The sequence below is a fragment of the Gallinula chloropus genome, assembly GCF_964237585.1.
Source record: "Gallinula chloropus genome assembly, chromosome: 1".
Classification (NCBI taxonomy): Eukaryota; Metazoa; Chordata; class Aves; order Gruiformes; family Rallidae; genus Gallinula; species Gallinula chloropus.
In genome coordinates this window covers 203,508,774-203,522,602 of record NC_140085.1, presented here as the reverse complement: position 1 = coordinate 203,522,602, position 13,829 = coordinate 203,508,774, and the positions used below count along the sequence as shown (strand labels likewise).

The 13,829-nt window shown below is 42.4% G+C and overlaps 1 protein-coding gene across 1 annotated transcript; it reads left to right on the top strand.

Annotated features, from left to right (window-relative positions):
* Positions 1–2,709: 2,709 nt before the first annotated feature.
* LOC311203476 (stromelysin-1-like) lies at positions 2,710–10,872 on the top strand (the record flags this gene model as incomplete). The annotated part of the gene is made up of 10 exons (XM_084278197.1): positions 2,710–2,817; positions 3,604–3,845; positions 3,926–4,074; positions 5,082–5,207; positions 5,752–5,913; positions 6,047–6,191; positions 7,247–7,380; positions 8,245–8,404; positions 9,600–9,700; positions 10,772–10,872. The coding sequence occupies 10 exons, from the start codon at positions 2,710–2,712 to the stop codon at positions 10,870–10,872; spliced, it is 1,428 nt and encodes a 475-aa protein (XP_084134323.1).
* Positions 10,873–13,829: the final 2,957 nt, after the last annotated feature.

Below are 13,829 nucleotides of genomic sequence, written 5' to 3'. Positions count from 1 at the left end.
TTGTCAATAAACATCACCTCAACTGCTGTTCCTCTATGAATGTGAACTTTCCCTGCAATCTGAGACCAGACACGCAAAAGAAGATGTACAGAGAAAAACCCAGTTACATCTGAAGTTCTCGACTGCTCAACTGTTGTCCCAGACTCAATCTCCTGCATATGAAGACTCAGACAAAAATGTCTTAATGACTTCACTGAGAGCTTAATAGATCCATTCCAGAGTATTAGTTGTGCAAGCTTGTAACAGCGCATGCTAACACAAAACTCAGGGGGTAAAGAAGCAAATAGAGTCTGGGGAACATCAGCTTTCCTGGCACTTGAGTCACATATACTGAGCACTTCTCAATGCTATGAGAAAGTGATGGGCTGCAGACCTGGACATCGGACAGTTCAGTCACAAGCACTAGCTCTGCAGCTGAAAGGCTGGTTTAGTCCCACTAGCAGCAGCTGTCATATGTTGCTTTTTGGGCAGGAGAATGACTGTGTTACACAAAAGTCTTTTTGAGATGTTGTGACAGGAATCTTCTACATTTCCTCTTCCTGGCCTGATTTTCAAGACAATTGCTGTTGTTGTGAAGGAAATTTGGAAATATATGTCTAATGCTGTTCTCTGTGCCTGGTAATTAAGTTTTTCCTGGGCAGGATTTACATACAAAGCAAGACTCCACTCACAGGCCCAGACAGCACGGCCACATGCAAGCAGAAAATGAAGAATTAAGCTGTGGGGAGGCCCTAAACACTCAGCAATGGAGAGCGAGGGTGACCTGTGCACAAGCCAACTGGGACAAGAGGGGCTCTGTCAGTGAATCAGCGTTACTGTGCTGGAGATGGATGACTGTTATATAAAAGCCAGAAGTAGGTCACACACTCATCTCCTTCAGCAGTATGATATTTTTGCGGCTAGGTTTGTGCAGCCAGGTCTGAGAGTTTACAGCACAGACAGGAAGGAGGTGTTGAAGATGCCAAGATCAGCACCGCTCATCAGTGGCACAGGCTGGAGCTGTAGTTTTGCCACTCGGAAGCTTCCAGTGCATGGACCTGGTCTCCCAGATTTTGGCCAGGGGTCCTACCCTGCTACCAGAGTCCTGCCTGGCCAAGACACTGAGGGTGTGTAAGGCCTCATATAAGTGGAGTGAGGATGTTTCTGTGTAATTGTGGTGGGTTGACCCAGGCTGGAAGCCGCTCTATCCCTGCCCTCCTCAGCTGGGCTGGGGAGAGAAAAGATAACAAAAGACTCATGAGTCGAGATAAGGACAGGGAGAGATCACTCACCAGTTACCCTCAAGGGAAAAACAGACTCAACTTGGTACAATTAATTTAATTTATTTCCAATCAAATCAGAGTCGAGGAATGAGAAATAAAACCAAATCTTAAAACACCTCTCCCTACCTCTTCCTTCTTCCCCAGCTCAACTTCGCTCCCCATTTCTCTCCATCCTTCCTCACCAGTGACATAGGAGGATGGGGAACGGGGGTTGGGGTCAGTTCATCACACATGGTCTCTGCTGCTCCTTCTGCCTCAGGGGGAGGAAGACTCACACTCTTCCCCTGTTCCAGCCTGGGGTCCCTCCCACAGGAGACAGTCCTCCATGAATTTCTCCAACATGAGAAACTTGAGGTGTACCCTAAAGCCTGTGACAGCCCCATGCAGAAGTTGTAGATATGGAAGGCTGTCTCCAAAGGCAGTTGACATGACTCTTCATGGTTTTCACTGTCACCTCCACTTTGTCCTCATTTGTGCCAGTGCATGGACAGTGTGATCGGACATGGAGCAAAAGTGGACCTGATGTTGAGTCTCAGCAGTCTGTCAACAGCAGGCATGGAGAACAGAGGACAACCTCCTCAGAAGGGGAAAGACATCAAAGAGTTTGATCTAGAAAACCTCAGTGCTTTTTGAAACCTTATAATAAGTATAGCAGAAGGAAATTGAGAAATATGAAGAATTGGGCAGTTCTCTGAATAAAAGCAGCATGCAAACATTTTGGCTCAATTTTAATAATGAGTTTAGCTAAGTTGAGAAAAATTTTTTCATTTCCTTGCAGCACTTCCACTTTTTTCCTGCAGACAAAAAGATGTTTCGTCCAGGTGAGAAATGTATCAAACAAAAACTGCATAAACAAAGGGCTCCTTCATCAAGCAGGGAGTTTCCCTGTGAAGTTTCTAATTTTGAAGGGTTCCACCAAAGGTAGATGCACTATAGTAATCTGCAAAAGCACATGCTCCTTCCTGTAAAACTACAAAAAAAATGCCCCTAGGTTATTTTTTTTTCTACTTGTACACTGCAGTCCTGCAACCTTCTGTGAAGGATCTTCCTTTTAGGTACTTCAACAAATTATTTGAAATCAATAGGAACTTTGAATGGAAGACATTAAAGAGAGATGCTTTAAGGTTGGGGTTTTTATGTGACGAAAACTACTTTTTAAAAACTAAAAGGTTAATGATCTTATTAAAAAAGAGATACAGGTCTATTATCCCTCATTAATCATATTTTGATGTTGCAAAACCTGCACAAGGGTGGAACCGGATGAAAGGCAGCACTAATCTTTATTATGGTAAAACCATTGTTTTGCATGTGTTCTGTTGCTGTTCTAGAAATTGAGAGGATCAGTGAGTCAGGGGTTGGAAAGCTTTATAAAGCAAACATATACTACATAAAGGTGAAGCACGTGTGTGGCAGACCACAAAGGAGACTTTTCCAAAGACAAGTGAAAATGAGAATGGAGAATCTCCCATTACTCTTGCTGTTAAGTGCAGCACTTTCACGTGCTTTTCCTGCAGGCACAAGGCAGAAGAGAGAAGATGGCATGTGGCTTGCCCAGGTAAGGAAGGTGACCTCTGGGGAGAACGTTAGGAATGGTTGAGCATCCATTGCAGTCCCTGGAACTAGCATGTGGTAGCTGAGGGGCTAGTTCTGCAAATTCCAGCAGAATGAACAACGTGAGCTCAAAATAGAGGGGCTGTATTCTGCACCGTGATGACAAAGGTTTCTTCTATCCTGATTCATTCTTGGTTTACGTTTTCATAGAGAGCAATTAAAACTAATTATGCATTCACTTATGTGTTGATTCTCCAAACAATTAAGCGCCTGAATGAGTCTACATTTGCTTTATCGTGAGATGGAAATGTGTTTGTTTATGTGACTTCTGGTATTACAAGGCATAACTTTTCATAAAATAAGAATATTATTTTGTCTGAATTATTACTCTGAAAAAAATGTAGGTAAATGAGGTTCAAAGTTTTTATTCAGGCATAAATTTTGAACAGTGTCTGCACAGCCTGCTCTAAAGGACTCTGGGTAACCCTAGACCTCGGCTTAAGTGGAGGCTACATTACCAGAAAATAATCAGTATATTAAACAAATGATAATTCTGAATATATTCTCAGTAAACTGCAAAATATGTAGTGATAATATAATGTAAAATAAATGTTATTAAGAGAAAAATATTCATATAATTAACAAACTCTGTTGCCCATGTTCCCAAGGAGCAGAAGGAAAAGTAGTAAAGGTGTATGCCAGGGATGGTATTAATATAATGTTTTACAAGCTTCAAAAGTAAGCACCACCAATTGTCCTAAAATGCTGCTTGCTTCTTTTTTTTTATTAGAAGTATCTGGAAAATTATTATGGCTTTAAGAAAGATGGGGAATCTTTCACTTGGAAAAGTAATAGTCCAATGACCAAGAAAATAAAAGAACTGCAGGAATTTTTCGGTCTGCAAGTGACTGGGAAACTGGATCCCGGCACTTTGGACCTGGTACAGAAACGTCGCTGTGGGTTCCCTGATGTAGCTGGGTTCTCCACCTTTGCAGGAGAGCCAAAATGGACAAAACAAGTTCTGACATACAGGTAATTACAGTGCAATTCTTAATGTAAAGATGGTGTGCTACACAGTGTAAGAACATGACTCTCTGCCTTATATTTTAAAGGATATTAAACTACACACCAGACCTACACCCAGTAGATGTCAATGCAGCAATCAAGAAAGCATTAAGTGTTTGGAGCAGTGTGACACCACTGAAATTCATCAAGAAGGACAGAGGGGATGCAGACATAATGATATCCTTTGCAGCCAGAGGTAAAACTCTATGTAACTGTTATGAGCTATCGCCAGGTTACCATCTGTATGGAGCAGCTCACCTGAAATGCTGTGATTTCTTCTCATGGGTAGCCCAAGCAAAGGTTGCACATGTCAGGTGGCACCGTGTCAAGTTGAACAAGGGAACAGAAAAACACAGTCCCTGCTCAAGTTGCTATGGCTGTAATTCAGTAAGAACTTTGAGGGAGTATATAGAGGCAGATGAAAAGAGGGAGAGAATAAAGTGTGCTGGTATTTCACTGGATCTGTTCCAAGTGTTTGATGCCCAATGTGTGCTTGAACAACAAGAGGCTTAGGGTTTGTGGGGTATAATGAGGCTCAGAGTATTGTGGAGTGAGTAGCTCTAGTTACATGCCTGGGATTAGTCATGTGCTTTGTGTGAGCTAAATAAATTCTAGACAGACTCAAGGCTTGTATTTTTGGCATCGCCCTAGGGGAAGACTTACCAGCAGCCTTCCCTCTTTCATTAACCGTCACGCAGTCTTCTAGTTGGCTCTTCTGTTCCCACCCAAACATATCCACTCATCTGGGCTATGCAGAGTATGCAGACACCACATGTAACATCTATGTCCTTAAATCCTTTTCTGGAGACTACAGTCTTTCCAGGATCTTGCTTCTGCCATCAACACTTAAATTATCGGTAAGGTTCAGGGGTAACCACCTGATGGCTGCTGACACAGAGCTTGAGAAAATTTTACCTTATAAGCAAAAATGAAGTATATTTCAATTTAAACCACATCCTCCTCTTCCCTCGCTGCAGAAGTATGTAATTGTCCACTCATTTCTTGAGGAAACCAAGATTTTACTTCTGATTCATCAATTCCAATTTTCCTAAAGTTACCCTGTGAAAAACACAGCTTTTAGCAAAACTCTGCAGAAGGGGAACCTGAAAGTTTACAAAATCTGCGAGCAGAGAGCTCTCTGCATGCCTGACATCTATCACCTCCACAACCCTCAGTCAACAGTCTATGGGACTTGCTCCTCAGGTCACAATGACTTCATCCCATTCGATGGCCCAGGAGGGTCCATTGCTCATGCCTATGCACCTGGAAAGGATTTGGGAGGAGATGCTCACTTTGATGAGGATGAAACCTGGACCAAAACTAAAGAAGGTACGTAACTAAGTTCTCCAAGCCTTTCCTGAAGCAGGCTATAGGTGAAATCAAGGGTGCAGTGTCTGCCTCCTCTTCCTTAAGAAATGCTTAAAAATGGGGCTCATTTGAAGGAGTATCGGGCAGCTGGTTTTCATAGCTATAAAAAGCCTCTGAGCTTTCTGGTTTAAAAATTTAAGGTCCCAGATGAACTTGTGCTGTACACTGTGTGGAAATCCATTTGGGATGGAGCTGGGGCATCTGGCAGCCTCCTTCTCTCTACTTCAACTTTTTTGTCCCTGCAGTTACCTCAGGGACAGCGCTCATCCAGAATCCTTCTCCCACATTGACTTCTGCAGGATCTACAGATTATTTCCTTGTACTCTACTGTAATGACTTCATTATTTTACTTTCTGAGTAGGATTTAACCTGAATTTCCCATAACAGCTTCACTTGCTTAGGCAAGCTTTTCTGAAAGTTTCTGACCTACCTTCTGTTCTTCATGTTTTGAGGACCAAAGAAAAGACTCAGCTCTTGTATATTGTGTTTTGTTTGCTGTTTTCAGGTACGAACCTGTTCTATGTTGCTGCCCATGAGTTTGGTCATTCCCTGGGACTTTTCCATTCCAAAGACCCCAATGCTCTGATGTACCCAGTTTATAGGAAATTTGACCCTTCAATATTCCCTCTTCATCAGGATGATATCAATGGCATTCAGTACCTCTATGGTAATTCACAATTACTAATCAACTAGTGCTTATAATTCCAAACACTTTGAACACCTTTCAATGACATTTTTGTGTGCTAGATATACCCAGCTCACTTCTTACTTTAATTTCTTCTGTAAATCACTTCTTTTAGGACCTTCTATGACCCACAATGATCAACATGAATCTACTGAGACAAAAAACACAACTGAGCCTCCGTTGCCAAATACCTGCAGCCAAAATTTAACTTTTGATGCTGTCACCACTTTCCGTGGAGAAATAATGTTCTTTAAAGACAAGTAAGTCTGCTTTCTGAAAATAAAATAGCTGGGTTCCACTTTTAAATTATGCCCTGCAGCACGGTAAAAAATATTTTCACTGAGAATATCAGCTATTCCAGGCAGGAGGTAAGACCAGCTATCAGGATGAGATGTAGGAGGCAAAAACAAAGAGGGTGGTGGAAAAATGAAGACAGATAAGTATAAGGAGGAAGACCAACTTTGAAATGCCGTGCTATGAATAGGATGGGGAAAGATGTCTCCTCTAAAAAAATGGGCTGTTTTCAGTTCAGGCTGTAAGCAAGTCCCAAATGTTTGGCATCTGGGAGAGTTGAGCTTTGGCAGAAAGGCAACACCAGCTCTGGGACACTTGGCACCTTCCTTGTTGTCCTTGTCCTGAGACAGCTGAGGGTTTACCACTCCTGACACAATACCTGTTTGAAGAGTCCCTACAGTAGTGATTTAGTATAACAATAAAAGGATAACAGATTCAATGCTAAACTCAGACAAACTATCCCTCTCCAGGGCATGAAGACAACCCAAAGACTTGAGGAGACGAGGTAAAAGAGCTGTTTCCCCTCCTTTTCAAGTGGTAGGGCTGTGCTCCCCCTCCTTCAGACTCTTCCCAAAGTCAAAGGGATTTTTGACCTCAGAGTTTGGAGTCCACAAAGCCAGTAAAGTGTTATTTTGCAGAAGATCCTCAAACACACACCAACTGTTTCCCTAAATGGTGGTGTTAATCCCAGGGTGGGGTTTCATTCCCAAAACCTTACCCCATACCAGCCATGTGAGCCAGTGTCTCTAGGCTCTTTTTCTGCATAAGGGAAAATAATAATTGTTTTGACCAAAAAGTTCATCTGACGTTTTTTTTAGATGTCTGCATCCAGATGAGAGGAATTCCAGCGTGGAAATAACTTGCTTTTGGCTGACGTTACAGGGGGCTTAGGGTGACTTACTAAGGGTACATGGGTGGGTTTAGTCCGATAAATCCTGCCCTGGTTGCCATGATGTGGTTTCATCCATTAGCATGTGTAAACGTCTGATTTTATTTAAAACCTGTTCTATATTTGTGGAAGGCATTTTTGGCGCAAGCACCCTGCAATCAGAACAGCCGATTTTAATTTAGTATCTTCCTTCTGGCCACTGCTGCCACCTGGTGTTGATGCTGCATATGAAATTCCCGAAAAAGACGAAACTCACATTTTTAAAGGTAAAACGTTGTCTTTTTAGTTTTCTTACGTTTCTATTCCAAATAGCCTTGCGAGTTTGTGTCGGGCTTAAAAAACACTAAGCTCTTTCTTTAGGATTCCAGGAGCTTTAATTTAGCCCATTAAGTCGATGTATTTCACTCAAAGAGGTAAGAAAAATCATAGAATCATAGAATGTGTAAGGTTGGAAGGGACCTTTAAAGGTCATCTAGTCCAACCCCCCTGCAGTAACCAGGGACATCTTCACTAGATCAGGTCGCTCAGAGCCCCATCAAGCCTGACCTTGAATGTCTTCAGTGATGAGGCCTCCACCACCTCTCTGGGCAACCTGTTCCAGTGATCCACCATCCTCATATTGAAGAACTTTTTCCTAATATCCAACATAAATCTCCCCTTTTTGAGTTTAAAACAATTACCCCTTGTCCTCTTGATATATTCACTCATGAACAGCTCTTCCCCAGCTTCCCTATAGGCACCTTTTAGGTATGTTATCCAACATAAGGAATAAGTATTTTATTTTTTATCTCAATATGGAAAATTTTCCTTGCCAAAATAAATATAATTCTTTTTGGTTTTTTTCCTGGAAAAATTTCTATTGAATTTGAAAATTGTACCCTTCATTTCTTCCTAGCTTGTGGAAAACTAATCTAAGCAGGGTGGAAGACTGAAATTTAAGATTTCTTAAAATGTGGTGCAAAGAAGTATTGCTTTTTTTTTTTTACTCTAGAACTAGTATGCTGAATGTTTTCAAGTGACCATTATTTTCTCTCTGAATTTTTCCATTGAAAGAATATCTTTGATGAAAAGGATGTGTCATCCCCAGAAGAAGATTCTAATAACATGCTTTCCTGAACTTTTCTTGTTAGGGAATGAATTCTGGGTTGTGAGAGGAGCTACCATACTTCCTGGATACCCAAAAAAAATCTACACCCTGGGCTTTTCAAAGGATGTTACCAAAATTGATGCTGCTTTTTATAATGGAAATGAGGGGAAAACATATTACTTCATAGCAGACAAATTTTTGAGGTAACATTTAATGTGCTGCTTTCCTAAATAAGAGCAAATATAAACACATGATCAACCCTGTCATAATTTAGGATGCACTGTTCACACACTTTTGGTAATCTTTCAGTGTCACAACTGGTTATGGAAAAAACCTTGAAAGGGAGATGAAACAGTGATTTTTTTCACTTTCCTTTTAATTGACTAAATTATTAAACAGTTTTTTTCATTTATTTGTTTATTTATTTATTTTCATTTAGCTGCCTTGGGGAAAAAAAGCCATCCTACAGCTCTACAAGTCAGCTCAAGAAATCAGTCAGAACAACAGCGCTATTGATTTTTTTTTCTGTGGGGTGAGAACCATCCTGCATTTTTTGCAGTTACTGATGGAATCATCTGCTGTACATGGTTATTATTTCCCCCTTTCAATCCAATCCTCACTGCTCAGGATTGTGTTACAGGACACATACCTCTATTAAAGGAGATGCTCCTGTAACAGAAGCATGAGGTAACCTAAACTTTTGCAGGTGAATGACAGAGCTTCTCCCTTTCCTGCCACCCCAGTGCCCAAATCACTGCACACACAGTGATCAATATGGAGTAACTATTCAGCCACATGGTTGTAGCTGAAGCAGAAGATCGGACTTTTAGTTTGAACTCTCATAGCTAAGCAGCTTTTCTGATCATTAAATCTCTTACTAAGAAAAGTTCTCACAAGGAAAATGTTTTCACTGACAGATAAACTGCACTGCACTAAAACTGTTACAGCCTGATGTAAGTAACGTAAGTAAAGTGATTTAAAATAACTTAAAACTTAAGGAGAAATAATTGGCTTTTTTTTGTGGTAATCATTTCTTGCAGAGAGGGACCATGAAAGAAATCTTTTTATAACCCTACAGATCTAACTAATGTTTGAGATAAGATTATCTACCTCTCCTTTATGTACAGTCGCTTTAAAAAATATTTAGCAGATTTATGATTATACTTCAAATAACAGGTATTGTTAGACATACCTTGAGCTGATGTAAAGAGAAGCAATTCTTCTAGTGCAGCTAATAGAATAATAATAATTTATGGCACATCATTCATGTTGGTCTCAATACTACCTAAACTATAGTTAACATCTTTAATGAAAATTAAAGGTAATGAGGTGAGCCAAATTAATCATCCCTTGTTTACAGTTTTCACTGACACTAGGGTTTTTTATCATTTTTCTCAGTTATGATAAAAGAAGTCAGTCTATGGACAGAAAGCCCGTGCTGATACGCAATGCATTTCCAGGAATCAATGGGAAGATCGATGCTGCTTTTCAACATGAAAGTGAGTTACTCTTCTAAATAAAATCTGTATGAAATGCTCAGGGTCAGAGAGGGCTTGGACACAGAGGGCACTTCTAAATGCTGCTCATAGCCCTCTGGGTGACCAACAAGACCCTGAAATAGTCACGTAACACTCCCATGCTTCATGTTACCTCCCTGAAAAAATTGTGAGGATATACCTTTGGTGACGGGCTGAAATTTGCTTCATAACTGAAAAGGCCAGCCCTCAGGGACAGATTGAGGTATCTGTATTCATGTTGACATGCACAACACAATATGAAGAGTACCACTCAAGACAGTGACATCTCAACAATGTAAGGTCACCTGCTGTGAGCAAGGCTATCCCAGTCTGGCCCTCTGACATCACATGGCTCTGCTCTGGGAGCAGCAGTTGGTACTTGCTTCTCCTGTATGAGGGAGAGTGTCCACGCTGAAAAATGGCACATGTTTCTAGTTGTCTCCTGGCTCCTTATCTTTTGGATATCAAAACCCATACACATTAATTGGTTCCCAGCATATCTACCAGCTTCCTCCAGAAAGAGTACTGCATGCGGTGCTGGGGATCCTTAACTGCAGCCCTCGCTCCTGGAGGGCAGTGGTGATGCGTCTGCCCCGGGCTGGGTCTCTCCTTCCCTGCATGGTATCCAGTGGCACCTCAGCAAGCCTTAACCTGCTCATACCTTGCCGTGCTCCGTGCCACACTCCAGGCTGTGTCATACACACCCATGTATGCCTAGAAATACGCCCTTCTGGAGGGTTCCAACACAGCCCTTGCATATCAGGAAATATTTCAAACTGCAGAAACAGATGGGATAATTGTTTTTTTTTTTCATGGTCACCTCATAGGATTCATTAAGTATATCATGGGGTGTGTGCATGGAAGGTGTCTGCATGTCACTGTGCACAATTGTGCTGAGGTCACACCTGGGAGCACATGTTGTGGGCAGTGCAAGTGTATCCGAAACTTTCATAAGGTCTTTCTAGATGTTATTAAAGCATACAAATCTTTACACTTGCAATATCTTAATTCATCTGGGTTTATTTCTTCTTTTCTTTTCTTTTTTTTTAATAGACTTCTTTTATTTCTTCTGTGGAAGAAAGCAATTTGAGTTTGACCCTGATAAGAAGAGGGTTACACGCCTCCTAAAGACCAACTTCTGGTTTCGGTGTTAAGAAAATGAAAACCATGATGGTGTTGGAAAGAATAGAAACTCTTACTGTTTTTTAAATATATGGAACGTTTTTGTACTTCAACATCAGTCATCAAACCTCACCCCCTACACAATCTGTGTTTCTGTAAATCACAGAAGACTATTTACTATACTGATGAGTATATATAAAATTATCATCAGGACTGCTACCAATCCAAAGAACAATACAGTTTTTACTTTTGATACAAATTTGTGTCTTGTTTTACTTTTCCCACCGTCTTCTTTTCACTCTTCATGCTATACATCACCCTACACAGACCCCTGTCAGCCAGAAGTCCATGAGGAAGAGTGTTTCTGTTCCTGGAGCTAGGATTGCTTTCAACATGTTTTAGGTATTACAAAGTTAAGCAAGCAGGCTAATTAAACATATGTCTCATACGGAGTCAGAGAGGAGCTGGACAGCCATCCCACCCAGCCTGAGGTGAGTCCTGAGGTGCTCCTTTTCATTACTGACTGGAGAGGCAACCTGTTTGAGTGATTTACATTAAATGCCCAATTATAGAAAGCTAAACTTAGGTGTGAGGAATCCTAGCAAATGATATTTATTTATATATATATAGAGAGAGAAAGCAGGCAAAGTAGAGAGGGAGGATAAACTCCCTTCACGCTCTTCTTAGTGCACCCCAGGATACCATTGTCAGTTTATGGAGAACTTGTTGCCCACCAGGTCTGAAAGGTCCTTCTGTGCAATATGAGCTGGGGAGCTGCTTTGGCAGGGGGTTGGACCCGATGATCTCTCGAGGTCCCTTCCAACCCCTATGATTCCATGATTCTATGATTCTACAATTCTCTACAGAGATGCTTCCCAGCGGGTCAAGCCCTAACCTGTACTGGTACTTGGTGTTACTCCTCCGTAAGTGCAGGACCCTACACTTGCCTTTGTTCAGTCTCTCTTGGTTCGTCTCTGCCTAGCTTTCCAGCCTATCCAGATCTCACTGAATGGCAGCACAGCCACTCCTCACAGTTCTGTATTGTCAGCAAACTTGCTGAGCATACATTCTGTCCCCTTCATCCAGATCATTAATAAATATGTGAAATAAGACTGGACCCAGTACTGACCTTGAGACACACCAACCAGATGCTGTGCTGCTTATCACAACGCTCTGGGTTCTGCCATTCAGCCAGCTCTCAATCCACCTTGCTGTCTACCCATCTAACCCATACTTCATAAGTTTGTTTATGAGGATGTTATGGGAGACAGTGTCAAAAGCCTTGCTGAAGTCAAGACAGACAACATCCACTGCTCTTCCGTCATCCACCCAGCCAGACGTGCCACCATAGAAGGCTATCAGATTGGTCAGGCATGATTTCCCCTTGATGAGTCCAAGCTGACCACTCCCAATCAGCTTCTTTTCCTTCACATGTTTACTGATGACTCCCAGAATGAGCTGTTCCATTGCCTCTCCAGGGATGGAGGTGAGGCTGATTGGCCTGTATTTTCAGGGGTCCTCCTTCTTGACCTTTTTGAAGACCAGAATGACATTGGCTTTCTTCCAGTCCTCATGCACCTCTTGTCTTCTCCATGACCTGTCAAAACAATAACATCTGCCAGCTCCCTCAGCACTTGTGGATGTCCTGTAAGGGCCAACGGATATGTGGGTGTCAAGTTTGAGTAAAAGATCTCTAACCCAACCCTAATCTACCAAGGGAACGTCTTTCTTTCTCCATACTTTCTCCTACCTCCAGGTTCTGGGATTCCTGAGGGACAGCCTTAGCAGTAAAGACTGAGCCAAACAAGTCATTCAGTAACCCTGCCTTCTCTGTATCCTCCTTCACCAGGACACCCACTTCATTCAACAGCCAGCCCACATTTTCCCTAGTCTTCCTTTTGCTGAACAGATTTTGGAAAATAAAGGGATAAGAGGATCAAGAGAGCTCATTGCCTGCAAACAGGCTGCCTGTCAGTGTGCTGCTTTGGCCATGCCCTGTACATGGACTGTCTTCTCAGTAAATCTTTCTACATGTGTCTGAGTGAACTTCAAGTTAGACTGGCTACCAAGTAGGTTAAAAGGTCTAAGTACCAGCAGCTGTAGAATATCTGTAAGCTGCATGGACTTGTACCTTACTGGGGATACAGGAGGTGCTGGGACAGCTACTGGGATGACTGCATATCTGAGCTTGGCTGCTGAATTCCATGTCAGTGTTTCACCAGTGGATGGAAGACCTCAAGATCATCCAGTTCCAACCTCCCTGCTATGGGCAAGGATACTCTCCACTGGACCAGATTGCCCAAAGCCCCATCAAAGTGGCTGGGGGACACTGGCTGGAGAGATGTCAGGCAGAGAAGGACCTGGGGGTGTTGGTTGACTGCAGACTGAGTATGAGCCATCAGTGTGCCCAGGTGGCCAAGAAGGCCAATGGCATCTTGGTTTGTATCAGAAACAGCATGGCCAGCAGATCCAGGAAAGTAATTGTGCCCCTGCAGTCAGCATTGTTGAGGCCACACCTTGAGTACTGTGTCCAGTTCTGGGCTCCTCACCATAAAAAGGACATTGAGGTCCTTGAGCAAGTCCAGGGAAGGGCAACCAGGTTGGTGAAGGGGCTGGAGGGAAAATCATATGAAGAGCGGCTGAGGGAGCTGGGGCTGTTTAGCCTGGAGAAGAGGAGGCTGAGGGGAGACCTTCTCATCACCTACAACTACCTGAAGGGAGGTTGTAGAGAGGTGGGCGATGGTCTCTTCAGCCAGGTGACAGGAGATAGGACAAGGGGAAATGGCATGAAGCTGTGCCAGGGCAGGTTTAGATTGGATATTAGAAACAAATTTTTTCCTGAAAGGGTTGTCAGGGCCTGGAACAGGCTGCCCAGGGAGGGGGTTGAGTCACCTTCCCTGGATGTGTTCAAAAAAAAGGGTTGATGAGGTATTTGGAGATCTGGTTTAACATAGGATGGGAATGGTTGGACTTGATGATCTTCAAAGGT